The 14764-nt window shown below is 42.4% G+C and overlaps 1 protein-coding gene across 2 annotated transcripts; it reads right to left on the bottom strand.

The window, feature by feature from the left end:
* Positions 1-1315: 1315 nt before the first annotated feature.
* On the bottom strand, positions 1316-11865 carry Lmx1a (LIM homeobox transcription factor 1 alpha). Of its 2 annotated transcripts, XM_076304156.1 has the most exons (5): positions 11062-11865; positions 7588-8007; positions 4790-5095; positions 3013-3111; positions 1316-1776 (listed from the first exon to the last, which is right to left on the bottom strand). In XM_076304156.1, the coding sequence occupies exons 1-5, from the start codon at positions 11183-11185 to the stop codon at positions 1517-1519; spliced, it is 1209 nt and encodes a 402-aa protein (XP_076160271.1). In that variant the 5' UTR covers positions 11186-11865; the 3' UTR covers positions 1316-1516. The 2 variants fall into 2 exon arrangements, with proteins under 2 accessions (XP_076160271.1, XP_076160272.1); XM_076304157.1 differs by lacking the exon at positions 3013-3111.
* Between the last annotated feature and the right edge of the window lie 2899 nt (positions 11866-14764).

Raw genomic sequence — 14764 nt, forward strand, 5'->3', positions numbered from 1 at the left:
AACCTGTAAAGTTTCATTCACTCGTTTCTTAATTCTCCTTCCAGTTGTGCTTGCAAAACAAAACGAAAAACGACAACGACAACGGGGTAAGGGAAAAATTCTACGTTGGTTTCTTTTTTATATAATGTATTGTAATTTTCACTAATTCGTACGATTCCTAGTAAATGCTTCGTCAGACTTAGCTGGGCTATTATTTCTCTGTAAATCGGATTGCAACGCTAGGGTGTGCGTGATCGACGTGGACCCTTTCTGAATCATTTACCACGGAGCGGGATCAGCGTACTCCGTTCGCTTATAAATTCAATTTAGATCTGGTCCTCGCGAACGTTGAAAATAATTATTCAAAGACTTGTGTAACAGTCCCTGAAAATCGACTCGATAAATTTCACCGATCCAATTTCATTCACCACCGTCGATCTTATTATTACATTAGCATTCGGAGAGGGTCAACGTGGTTGCCTTCGAACATTGCAAAAACCTCGATTTCTGGATCGATCGAGCCGATCCGTTTTCAACAACAATCTTTCGGGACAGAAATAAGGTACGAACGTGCGTCGGTGTTTAAATATATGCTTTTTTTTTTCTTTCTTGCTTTTATACGTGTAAACCGAAGGATACATCGTTTAATGTTAAATCGAACCGCGATATTCTTTGCGCTTCAATGTCCACGCCCACTTTTCTTACATCGAGAAACTGTCGTAAACGAATAATAATAATAATAATAATAATAATAATTCTATGCACAACAATCGCGTAGCGGTATTGGGCGGGAATCACCGTCGTAAAGGTTTCAAATAAATCACAGAGGAAACGGAAGTGCGTGACACGACACTCCGACAACGTCCTGGAATGATAATTAATTTAAACAACGGAAACGGTGTTTACGTTACGAGAGAGTACGGGGAACCTTCGTTGTACCCGAAATAAATATACTGAATAAATACGTTCCAGTAAACTTATGTTAAATACACGCAATTACAATCGAAAATTGATCGATAACTTTCTACACGCATTCACAATCCTGACCGTCATCGTTCACTGACTTACGCTACGATACCCCCAGTGATTCTATCGAATTAACAATATTCTATAAACGCAGTAAAATAATGTCGCGAGATATTCGGGATAATATTCTCGTGGAAACGAACGAGGAGAATACATTTATCTATCGATGATAAATAAAACATCGAAGTAGTCGTGATATTGGAAAACAAAATTAAACGAGTGAAACGAATGAGAGAGTGTTTTTCGAGATTTAAAATAAGATAATATTCGTAAGGGACCAGGAAGAATCATTGGTATTTTCATTTTCAGAATACGTTTCGAGGAATTGTAAAGAATCGAGGGGAGAAAAAAAAATGAAAAAAAAACGGAAAAACAACAGCGAAAGAATTTACTGTAGTGTTCTCCAGGTGCTTCGAGCCGTAACCAAAGGAAACGATTGGTTGACGCAGGGACCAGCTACGCCGTGGCTGGAGGAGCCATTTGCAACACCAAAGGGAGAACCGGTTTCGGATTACGCGTGGTCACCACTGAAGTAACTACTCTGCATCATGAACAGTTTGTCGATGGGGTTGTGAATCGCCGCGTGCAAACTCTGCGACAAAGAGGGCGCCTCGTTCGACGTGGGTCCGTGGTGCGAGTGGGAGCCACCCTGATGGCCGCCATCTTGACCACCGCCACCCTCGTTCTCGCCTATATCGAAGCCAGCTTCCGTTCCGTCCAACGACAAATCGCTGCTGCAGAAGCTCTCGCCCGAGTGGCCTGGGTATGCATCTGAAATCCAGGAAGTGACTGGTCAGAGAAACAATGTCTGGGAGAGTTAGATCTCTTTTGATTGGTGTTCGATGTAAGTTAGGTCCAGGTTAGGTCTCTCGTTTGATTTGTGTTGGATGTGAGTTACGTTCGAATTAGGTCTCTCGTTTGATTTGTGTTGGATGTGAATTAGATTAGAGTTAGGTCTCTCGCTTGATTCATGTTGGATGTGAGTTAGGTCCAGGTTAGATCTCTCGTTTGATTTGTGTTGGATGTGATTTACGTCCAAATTAGGTCTCTCGTTTAATTTGTGTTGGATGTGAATTAGATTAGAGTTAGGTCTCTCGCTTGATTCATGTTGGATGGAAGTTAGATCTAGGTTAGGTCTCTCGTTTGATTTGTGTTGGATGTGAGTTACGTCCGAATTAGGTCTCTTGTTTAATTTGTGTTGGATGTGAGTTAGGTTGAAATTAGGTCTCTCGTTTGATTTATGTTAAATGTGAGTTATGTCTGTGTTAAGTTTCTCGTTTTATTTGTGCTAAATGTGAGTTAGGTCCAAGTTAGGTTTCTCGTTTAATTTGTGTTGGATGTGAATTAGGTCCGAGTAAAGTTTCTCGTTTGATTTGTGTTGGATGTGAGTTAGGTCCAAATTAGGTCTCTCGTTTGATTTGTCAACTGTGTACTAAATCTGAATTAAAAGTCTCTTAATTCAGAGAGACTGATCAGAGAAACAAAGTCACATCCAAATTAAGTCTTTCGTTTGATTTGTACTGGATGTGTATTAAGTCCAGGTTTGAACGATCCAAACACTTCGCAAAACGCGATAGAAACAATTTGGTTTAGAAACAATCTCTATGGGTTAGACATGCAGAACGTTTACAAAAGTGTGGGAAGTTTATTTAGGATCAATTGTAAAAGTTAAAGTAATGAAAAGAGTTCTTGTAGACATTCGTCCAATGAAGCTCAATTTACACGTTCTAGAGAAACGCTAACCTCAAAGTACCTCCGTATTTAAAAGTAAGATAAAAAAAAAAATCATTTCAAAAGGGTTAGAGAAACGATGAAACTAATGCTCTTCCGCGTAACAAGTGTCAGAGATACTTGGACTTCTCTACGGTAGACAGGTATGATTACTCGTTGTTTGAAAGGAATGGACCTCGAGAGAGAGGTTAGGTATGAATAATTCTCTGGTTTCCCGCGCATGAATTTCGACAAGCTCCGCGTGTTAATGAATGTCTACGGTGAGAAGAGACTTACCGTCGGGCGAGTACGGGTTATTGGGGTTGAGCGGTTGGGTGGCTGAGGGGAAGCTAGAAGATTCCCCGTCGCGCATGTTCATGGCGTTCAAGTAATGACCTGCGAACGAGATCAGACAATTGGCATTGTACCAAGTGACATTTTACCAAAGCCCCATTAACCAGTCTTCGCGAAATCTCGCAACGGTTCGGGTGAATAGAAGAAAAAGGACGAAACAAGGATTCGTAGCACCGTAGTAAGTGGACATATTCTAATGAACAAAGCACAAGTAATTTGGGACAGGCTGCAACTAAGGTAGAGGTATAAGAAACGTTAATAAATTCATCCTCGTGTACTCGTGTACATTTACTCGTTAAGTTTACACAGGGCGATGTAACGTACAGGGTGTTTCGGGATGGTAAAATCGACCACAGGGAGATTCTACGTGTAAAAACAAATAAAAAACGCAGAATGAAATTTTTTCGTACGAGGCTTCCTTTTCGAGGAAATCGAGTTTGGAAATATTCGGGGTACGCGCGCCATGCATACTGCAACGTCTGACCCACACGACTTGCAACCACTTGTAAGATCACTCGTTCATAGACGCCACGCGTTAAGTAGAAATACCGAGCACTGATCAGCCACGTTCTCCAAACAGTACCGAATCTTCAAAATCAATTTCCTCGAGAACGAAGCACCGTACGTAAAAATATTATTACAAATTTTCGATTCATTTTTATATACAGAATCACCTGTTTACAGACCCCTATGCGTTAAGTAGAAATATCGAGTACTGGTCAGCCACGTTCTCCAAATCGTACCGAATCTTCAAAATCAATTTCCTCGAGTAGGAAGCGTTGTACGTAAAAATATTATTACAAATTTTTGATTCATTTTTACACACAGAATCACCGTTTACAGACACCTACGCGTTAAGTAGAAATACCGAGCATTGGTCAGCCACGTTCTCCAAACCGTACCGAATCTTCAAAATCAATTTCCTCGAGTAGGAAGCGTCGTACGTAAAAATATTATTGCAAATTTTCGATTCATTTTTACACACAGAATCACCCGGTTACAAGACGCTTACGCGTTAAGTAGAAATAGCGAGCATTGGTCAGCCACGTTCTCCAAACCATACCGAATTTTCAAAATCAAATTCCTCGAGAACGAAGCGTCGTACGTAAAAATATTATTGCAAATTTTCGATTCATTTTTATACACAGAATCACCGTTTACAGACGCCTACGCGTTAAGTAGAAGTATCGAGCATTGGTCAGCACGTTCTCCAAACCGTACCGAATCTTCAAAATCAATTTCCTCGAGAACGAAACACCGTACGTAAAAATGTTATTGCAAATTTTCGATTCATTTTTACACACAGAATCACCCCTTAGTAGCTTGCACCGAAACACCCTAGACACATTGTTAATTTATCTATTTCTTCGCTCCTAACGCGTGTAAACGATCTAGAATCAAAGGGTACGAGGTGCTCCTGAGACCAAAAAATTCAAGTATCCTCAATCTGCACCCAGTACACGAATCTGGTGCAATAAAAATTACAATCATCGCTCGAACGATCGATTCCTCGACGCGTATCGTCGAGACACTCGACTATTTCTTTCGCGAGTTGTTTTCCACCAGTTGATATAATAACTGACTCAAGAGTCAAAATTTTCGATTGATTTTTCCACACAGAATTACCTATTTACAAACGCCTACGCGTTAAGTAAAAATACCGAGCACTAAAGTTCGCGTAAGTTTCGAATCACCCGGTACGTAGAGAAATGTATCTTACTGTGATCGCTGTGAGGACTCTCGGTTCGTCGTTCCTCCTTCGGCTCCTTGTCCGAACCAGGCTCGGTCTTTGCCTTCCTCTGGAGCTTCTTCATCTTCGCTCGTTGATTTTGGAACCATACTTGCACCACTCGCACGCTGAGACCGGTGTCCTTCGCCAACGCTTCGCGTACCTTTCGACACGGTTTCGGGGAGACCTCGAACGAGGCTTTGAACTGACGCCTCTGGGCGGACGTGAGGATCGTTCGCGGCCGTTTCGGGCCCCGACGGCCGTCGCGGGGCCTGTTCTCGTCCAGCAGGTCGTCATCTGCGAAACAACAGTGCGGTGAAATGACGAGAAATTTTGAAACTTCGAACGAGATCGCTGCGAGCATTCGCGACACTTATCTGCGGTCGTTTCAAGGTTTCTTGGGTGTGAGTGTCGTGCCCTTAAAGAAGTTCGAGAACCTTTCACGAGTGCTTGGAATCACTTAGATCTGGGTCAGGTACGCGAGGTAACGAGCAAAGTGTTCCCTGAGAAGAGTATGGACATTTTCTGGTGTCGTATAAATAATCGAGAGAATATTCACTTGTCCTCTTTCGTCAGTGTTCGAGGTAATGCGATAGGGATCAATGTATATACACAGGGTGGTAAAAAAAGGAAAGGTCCAAGACTTCAGGGCTTGGAGTACTCGTCGAGAGGAACAGAAAATGTCTGATCAATGTACACTGTAGGTCCTGTTATCGATCGTTTTGGTGTAAAATTCATTTTTATCGTACATACTGAGTCTCTTCGAAGAGCATTGAATCCAAACGAAGGAATTGGTTCAGAAGTGTTGCTTCAAGCTTGTCAACCATAAATATCAGCAAAGATTGTTTCACAGACACGTGACACAAATCTTCAGTATCCAATTTAGTGTGGAACGTGACAAACGTTGCTTTCTCATATTGTCGAGATGGATTTCTTCTCGCAGGATCGTTTATAAAACGATCTATTCGTCGTTGATAAACAACGCGTTGGATCCACGACGATAAATAGGTGAGGATAGAGGTCTGCATTCGATCTGTTGCGAAGAGACCTAATCGATCGTAGGACCCGGTTGATCAGACATTTTTCGTTCCACTTCTACGTGTAATCCTGAAGTCTCGGACCCTTTTAATCGAGTAAAATTTAGGAACGTTCACACGCAACCGTCGACCCAAGAAATCTCATTAAACTGAAGCTTTCTGGAGAACGGAAGGATCGCTTAAAGAATACTGTATATAGGAAGTCGTGACTAACAAACTGCTCCTCCATCGTTTCCGTAATTAACGTTTCGTTCGAACAACTTCCGAACAACCGGTTGAACTTTCCATTCGAAATGAATTCTTTTCTTACGGGCGAACTGAAGCGAACGTAATCTCGTTTTGCTTTCCGCGTTACAGATTGGCGTATCCTCTCTCTCTCTCTTATTTTATTATTTTTTTTTTTTTTCATTTGATTTTATTTTATTTGCCTCGCGTTCGTGAAAGCGTTTACCACGGAACGAACCTCAAGAATCGTTTCTAATTACGCTTGGTTTTAAGTGTAGTTACCTTGAAAAGAGACAGCCTCGATTCGAAATTCCTGTAGGCTTTTACTTTGGATGTCTTTAGATTGTAGTAGTACAACCTGCGAACAATGCAACAAGGTATGTACAATACGTTCTCGCACGTGCGTCGATTATTTCGTAATTCTTCGTTTGTTTTTTGTATTTTTGTTTTTTTTTTTTTGTATTTTTTATTTTTTTGTATTTTTTTTTTTGGTTTCTTTTTGATTCTCGTTCGAGGACAGACCGAGACCAATTTACAACGATTTTGGTGACGTCAATCGAACGAACGAAACATCGTGAAACCAAGCAAAGCAGGTTTGACAATTTTTCGTTGTTTGAGTCGAACAACGATATTACATTACCGAACAGATCGCCAATCTCGATTCCCTCGCGATCAATCGTAAACGAATCGCGATAGTCGAGCAGTTTGCTGTCAAAGTTCTCGGTTCGACGTTAACGTTCTATCAATCGTGGATAATATCGTCTACCTGGAAATTCGGAAATAATTCTCGTCGAGACGCGTCGTCGCAGGAGGAACAAAAAAAAAAAGAAACAGATATCTTTTACCAAAATCTACGAAGGAACACTTGGCAAGGCGATGATAAACAAAAACGGAGAAACGTATGCAGAAAACTAACTTTTGGGCGTGCCAGAACGATGTTTCGATAAGTCACCACCTGACTTCTGTATCGAAGCACTTCGAAACGAGAATTACCGACGAAAAATGAATAAAACTTTCAAAATCCTCGTATCTCGAATATCTCCTCCCCTGTCGCTAATAAACGATTAAAGAATTCTTAAATAATTCTTTCTCGAGAAAGCTACGTTCTCCAAAAAGATACAGACACCTGTAAACTGTTGCTTCCTCGCCACGTTTCTCCCACGGAAATTACCTTCTAACGTTAAAATGAAAAAAAAAGCGCGAAATCTACCGAAAAGGAAATAAAACTAAAGAGAAAAGTGTCCGAAGAACGTTCCAAAAAGCTGTGAGAAAATAAGTATCCGGCGAACGCAACGCGAGAGAGTGTTGCGTCAAGGGGCGTGCATGCGCGCGCATCCGAGACGCCATTTCGGTGCGCAGTGGTACTTAAATGGCGACTTGACGTCGGGCGCAGTGAGTGTTCGGGTAGCGCGCACGTGGGACACGCGGATGGTGGGGCGCTGGGTAGACAAGGGGGGAGAGGGAGAAAGAGAAAGAGCGAGAGAGAGAGAAAGAGAGAGTGTGCGAGTAAATCGTCAGTCCACCGACCTTGGGGACTGTTCAGGTACAGTTCGTGCTCGTAGTCCCGTCTGCAGATCGGTTGTCCCTGTCGCAGAAAGTATTGGGCACCTGGTGGTAATGGCTGACCGCACATGCAACACGCGAAACACTCGACGTGAAAGACCAGACCGGGAGCACGTAGCACGAAGTCCGAGCAGCTGATCTTCTCCATGCATCGCGCGCACTTGACGCCGAAAATCCTCTCGTAATCGGTCCGACAGTAGAGTTTCAACTCGCGCACGAAGCACGAGTGGGTTAGGGGAGCTGCACAGGCCGCACAGGAGAGACACTCCTCGTGGTAGTTCCTGCCGGCAACCTGCATCACGTACTTGTCGGCTATGGTGCGGCCGCAACCGGCGCAGATCGTCTCCAGGAGGCCCGCTTCCGTCTTCACTGAAACCGACGGCTCTGAAATCAGCGGTCACCGTTGCTGAACGCGTTCACGAGAAACACTTTCGAGCATCACTTTCTGGGACTCGTGACCCAGTTGTCGTTTCCACCACCGTTCGCCGTTCAATCGGAGAGACACTGTTTTTGGGGACATGAAACCGGGGTGGTACTGCTAAAGGAACGAAGATGAATCCTAGAAAACTGAACCGTGAACCGTGGTGTTACAGGTGGGTCGTTCCTGGAGATTATTTTAGCAGTGAGTAGTTTTATGTACTAAGGAAGAAACGAAAGTTTATTAACGAGAAAGAGTATATGTAAACGATCTCTAGAACGACAGAGCTACGAATCGTCGCGTTAAAGTCTAAGGTGGTGGTAATGGTGGGATAGAAATAATATCAATACTCGTTTCCACCACCGTTCGCGTTCAATCGGAGAGATACTTTTTTGGGGACATAAAACCGGGGTGGTATTGGTAAAGGAACGAAGATGAATCCTAGAAAACTGAACCGTGAATCGTGGTGTTACAGATGGGTCGTTTCTGGAGATTATTTTATCAGTGAGTAGTTCTATATACTAAAGAAAAAATGGAAGGTTATTAACGAGAAAGAGTATATGTAAATGATCTCTAGAACGACAGAGCTACGAATCGTCCCGTTAAAGTCTAAGGTGGTGGTAATGGTGGGATAGAAATAATATCAACACTCGTTTCCACCACCATTCGCGTTCAACCGGAGAGACACTTTTTTGGGGACATGAAACCGGGGTGGTACTGCTAAAGGAACGAAGATGAATCCTAGAAAACTGAACCGTGAACCGTGGTGTTACAGGTGGATCGTTCCTGGAGATTATTTTATCAGTGAGTAGTTTTATGTACTAAGGGAGAAACGCAAGTTTATTAACGAGAAAGAGTATATGTAAATGATCTCTAGAACGACAGAGCTACGAATCGTCGCGTTAAAGTCCAAGGTGGGAGTAATGATGGGATAGAAATAATATCAACAGAAGAGAATATACTTTCGTGGTAAATTTTACTTTACGAATAACTTTACGTAGATTAAATTCGGTAAATATTGTAGGAAATTGAAACAATTTTGTTACGATTATTCAGTCGATTTTACCATTGACGAAATAGAATTCTATTAATATTTTCGAACTGATGAATTTGAAAGTAGTAAAACATTCAGGGTGATTTAAAATAATTGTTTTCTAAGAAGCTGTTATATCGAGGGCAAATTATAAATTATTATCTATCTACGAGAAAGCGTGGAAAATATTCGATGTAAATGAACACGACTAAACGAGGTTAGAATGTTTTCTGTTGCACGCGAACGTCGCTTAAGCGCTAATGAGAATCGGCCTTAAAGTGTTGACAAATTAGTAAATGGTTCCGTTTCGTGGCTGTGATCTATTTTAAGCGTGCCTAAAGTCTTATTACTCTTCGAACGTACGCCTCGATGTTTATTTCCTCCTTTTGTTCGAAATGTGTCAAAATGGATGCAGAAGTTTACATTCGACGTTTCGAAGGATCGAACGATGGAGAAGCTTCTACCAGATCCTGTTCCTCGACCGTATGTGAGTCTCACGAATGTTTCTTTAATCCGATTATTCCGATTTCGTGTATACCTAACCTCCAATTTTTGCACCTATTCATTTTCCATTACTTCGAACGGTTATTTAAACTGATACCAGAACTTAACTCAACTATTTTCAAAGACGATTCCATGAAAATATTTACCTACTAATTGTTTCTTTGAACTTTTCTCGTTCACTTAGTTTGTAAACAACATCACTCGTGATTCTGTAATATTCGTGGAAACAATTCAAAATTTCCTCGTAGATATATTCTTGAACAAATTTCTACAAAATCCTTTTATTTACTTCTACTTTAAGAAAGTAAATAAATCCAATGAATTAAAAGAATTTGTGATATAATATAAACAATTTTCTAGGTCTAATTTTGAAAGTTAGGTTCAAGGTGGGTTCGCATTGATTTCGATCTGATTTTCAACGCGTTCGATTCTATTGGTCACGAATACTCAATGTTTACATAATAAATTTATCCAGCGACGTGATTTATAGAAGAATACTCTGGTTTAAGTTAAATTTATATTCGAGTAGGCGGTCGACTGTAAAACATTTCATTGTGGTGGATATAAATGTGCCCGAAGTTATTCTGAATGATATGGCTGTCAAGCTGAGAAATGTGATAGCGTTCTGGAGCAAAGCAATATTGCGAGGCCCATGAAATTTATTCCGTCTCTTATCGATTGTCGATAGTGATAAAGCGATGTTACGATAGAGCGCAATATGATAAGTTCCTATTTGCACGAGCACCGTGGTAGAAATCTCTCGTTTAATCATCGTCAAACAGAAAACTGCTATCTTAATTACAATGTACCGACAACGTTGAAACACCCTATGTTACAATTGAACGTTGAAGAGACGAGACTCCCTCAAACCTCCCTTATAACATTTATCTGTCTTCTCGATAAATATTTATAAACATTCTGATCATTCCCAGAGGCTCCATTGTGTCGCAAATTTTTCAAACCACCCTCTGGTAGAAAATAAACACTTGAATACCGAGATTGAAAAAAACGACAATGCTAGTATTTATTTATCGTAGAATTAACGTTTATCGTACTTTCCAAAGCAGTGTTCAGACGTTTCGACATTTTCAGAGTCCTAATTGGAATTCTACTAAAATACTAAGTTTTAGTATTTTGTAACTTTACTTCCAAATCTCGATCTTCAATTTTCACCCTCTGTCTTTATTGACACTGTCTCTATTGACACTGTCTCTATTGACATTGTCTCTATTGTTTCGAGAAAACTTGAAAAGTGTCGTCTAGACACCGAACAGTTCACACCGATGAAAATAAAATTTCTTTCGATAAACAGGCCCACGATAAACAAAGCTCTCGATTGACGACACTACCCTAGATTCGAATCACCCGGAGAACCACCCTCACCGGACATAGATCTCGCTTTAAACCTACCCGAATTCCATCCCCCCTACGAATCCAGCCGATCGAATGCCACGTAAACCGAAGACGAGATTCTCCAGCCTACCTGCGTTGTTGTTGTCGTTGGCCGGTCGAAAGGTGATCTGGGGGGCCGAGGAGCCCATGGTCGGTGGTCCCGTTTCACCTTGCCGGCCCAGGGTACCCGGTAACGGTGAGTAGAATTCCAACATGGTTCCCGGTATCCTCGACGAACGTAACCCGCGATCCCTCAGCCCGCCCCACCACCACTTTTCCACTCTCGAGAGATCCCCCGATGGGCGTGTAAGGTACAAAATAAAAGAAAGAAAAAAAAAGAAAAAAAAAAAAAAACGTAACTCCGTAGAAAGAAGGACCCCTCGAACGAGGTCCTCGCGAAGAGGTCCTCCTGCGCGAGATCACACGAGTCCCCGTGAATCACCGGGTGTCCTCTGTCACCGATCTCTAACCGCGACAACTCGCGATCACCCGATCGGTCTCGTTCACCGGGTTACCACGGAACAAGCACCCCGAAAGTGTCACAAGAAACTCTTCCTCGTCGACGATTTACATTCGCACCTGGCGAAGGTTAGGGAGGGACGGTCGTGAACCTGGCCGGTGTGCGCGTTGACGGTGTGCTACGAGGCGGGCTAACCCTCTCCGGTTCTACGATGTCGCGACAGGTTTCAAGAGAAGGTCCTACGGGCGTCACGGGGTGTCCTGACGTACGTCCAACACCGACGGGTTGTCCACGTACGGCCGTTTCTCATCCTGACCGCGCAACGTTCTCCGTGTTCACCCCGTGGAGTCGAAGGTTAGCTCGACGGTTATCACGATCCTCCTGGAGCGACTGACGCGTAACCAATCTCTGGAGCGATGACAGCTCCGTGCAACGTGTCGGCGGCCCGGACTCCGAAGCTTTTTTGACGCCAGCCACCGCATCGACAGCGAACATCAACCCCTCCCCCTCCGGGCCCCTGTCGCCCCACCATTTAGTCGACACCGTCCACCCCTCGAGCGAACGAGGCGTCGCGAGATAGACGAACGATCGACGAGGGTGAACGGGGGCGTGGTCTTCACCCCCTTGGCCGAGGGAGATCGCGACGCGGCGAGCGATTGGCTACGCCGGGCACCGCCCTTGGTTACCGGGACGGTGGTGGGGGAAGCGCGAGAGTCGCGGTGCTCAACCGGTCGCGACGCTTTCCCCACGGAGATCAATATCTCGCGACCATTGCACGCCGCCAGTGACGTACTCCGGGTTCCAGGATTCCTTGGATTTCGGTTTATCGCGAATTCGAAGGTGTTTCGGGGGATCGGCGTCACCTTGAAGGGTAGAATCTATGGTAGTGTCGGAGAGGTTCTCTTGGGTGGCTGGAAAAAAATGAGGATGACGAAATTGAGGTTTTAATGAGGGTTTTGGAGCAGTTGAGAATATTATGTAGGTGATCGAAAATCGAGCGTTAGTTTCTTGACGATTGAGGTATATTCTATGTTTGTTTGACTCTGAGATTTCTTGGACGTCGGTTTATCGCGAATTCGAAAGTATTTGGAGAAATTAGGATCATCTTAGGAGGTAGAATCTATGGAAGTGCTAGAGAGGTTCTCTTGGGTGGCTAGGAAAAGATGAGGATGACGAATTTGAGGTTTTAATAAGGGTTTTGGATCAGTTGAGAATATTTGATAGATAATCAAGAATAGAGCGTTAGTAGTCTGGATTGAAATGACTGGTGTCTTGACCATTGAGATATAGTCCATGTTTGTGGTAACATGAGGTCTAAATAAATAAGTCGTAAGAAATGTAGAACAGAATCACAATTGATATTTCCAGAAAATTAGAATTTTCTTGGGGTGGCTAGAAGATGAAGATGAACTGCTGGAGGTTGTAATCGGTTGAGAACATTAGGTGAATGGTGAAGAACGAATCTTATTGGTCAGCTTAGAGTGACCAGTTTCCTAATGGTTGTAGTATATTTTGTTTTTCTGATAGTAAATTGTCACAGGTATCGTAGAGAATCACTTTTGATTCTTCCAGAAAAATATAGATACCCGTTCCATATTTTCTCGAGTACGATGAACCTGTTAACAGAGGTGTAATCAGCTTAGTATCCATAATTTTCTTAATCCTTGAGGTAATTTGTAGAGGTTGCTCAGGTATCCAAGAACAAGTACCATGAACCTATTAATAAAAGGCTGGATACTTTCATATTTAATCTGCAAGAGATTTTAGAGGTCTTCGAGTCGTCCAAGTACAGAAGTGTAAATCAGCTTAGTATCCATAATTTTCTTAACCCTTGAGGTAATTTGTAGAGGTTGCTCAGGTATCCAAGAACAAGTACATATAGCGTACAAGTCTAGGACGACTGCCAGAACAAGCTTCTTAACATTCGAGTCACGGTAACTCGTGTTGTTTGAAGAAGGTTTTAGAGGGTCTCTAGCCACCGAGGAACAGAGGCGGGTGTAGTGATTAGCATAGAACGGCTCTCATCGTCGGTTTCTAAACTCTACTTTATAATGACTCGGATTCGTAGAAGAGTCAATCTAGGATAACTGCTAGCGAGTTTGACGATTGGGGTCATTCGACACCCCTGTACAATTTGTCAGATTTTATCAGGTACAAATTACGTCGATTTGTACGATACCATCCAGGGGACATCTTCTCGTACTTAACGTAAGGGGTTGCTAATGACACCTGGAATCTATACGATTCGTTTCTCGGGGGATGGAATTTTGAGAAGGGTTGTAACAAGTATCGCGAATATTGCGAGAGATGTTGCAAGAAAAATTGAAATTGATCGAATAGGAGTGACAGGTGATTTTTACATACTATTACAGTATTATTCGAGGGCGAGCTATCTCATGGGGTGACTTTTGATTTAATTTGATTAATATTACAGGTGAGATTCGATAACAATTTCTATCGAACCATAGTGAATTGTGAAAGAGATATTGCATAGAAACTTTGGAATTGATTAAAATACCGCGTAGTGTGTTTTTAGAGTATATTTTGAGGTCGGAAGATCGATTTTGATCTCAATTTTCGAACTCAACGATCGTAAATTAATAAAATTGATACACGTATCGAGCAAGGAGGCTCGAGTAGTAAAATATTTCGAAAGCAAATGTTTCGTAATGTATGGTCCTAAAAAAAAAATTCGTTTCGTCGATAAAAATACTGTTATAACAAATAAAAAAAAAAAAAAAAAAAGAATGGTACTTTCGATCCGCATTATTGGAAAACCGTTGAGCACCGATATTAATTGACACGACGTAGTCACAGTTATTCACGATTTCACTTTCGCTTTCATTTAATCTGCGAGCGCAATGTGGTTGCTCGTATGAGGCCAATCAAGGCTGCGAATAGCTGGAAGACAGACGGACCTCGAAAAATTGACATATTGAGTGCATCGATGTTTGCTGATTCATTGTCTGCGCAGAAATCATATTTGGCAAACAGAGAGCCGAGGGTTTCTTTGTCTCTGCGCTTCGATCAGGACGTATAATCCCCTGTACAAAGTGCTTCGAAGTCGATATGAAATCTGCCATCGGATAAAAAAGTTTGTTTTGCGATATCGTCAGGAGTATTTGCAAAAGGAGGCTCGCATTGTGTTGGGAATATGATTTTCGAGACTCGATGTCTCCGAAATTCGTGCCACGTTGCCACGAATAATCTTTAACCACTTTGAACAACATCGATCGAACGTATCCCCGCTTAATTGTTACCCAACGTGACGCGAGCACTCCATTCTGTGTAAATTTTCTAGCGAAGAAACATCGAACATGGAAAGAAAGAAAAT

The sequence above is a fragment of the Ptiloglossa arizonensis genome, chromosome 2 (genome assembly GCF_051014685.1).
Source record: "Ptiloglossa arizonensis isolate GNS036 chromosome 2, iyPtiAriz1_principal, whole genome shotgun sequence".
Classification (NCBI taxonomy): domain Eukaryota; kingdom Metazoa; phylum Arthropoda; class Insecta; order Hymenoptera; family Colletidae; genus Ptiloglossa; species Ptiloglossa arizonensis.

Coding starts and splice junctions, on each gene's coding strand:
- Lmx1a (XM_076304156.1), bottom strand. CDS start 11,185: ATGTTGGAATTCTACTCACCGTTACCGGGTACCCTGGGCCGGCAAGGT. Junction 8,008..11,061: donor CAACGACAACAACAACGCAG/GTAGGCTGGAGA, acceptor CGCTGATTTCAG/AGCCGTCGGTTTCAGTGAAG. Junction 5,096..7,587: donor GTACCTGAACAGTCCCCAAG/GTCGGTGGACTG, acceptor GTTGTTTCGCAG/ATGACGACCTGCTGGACGAG.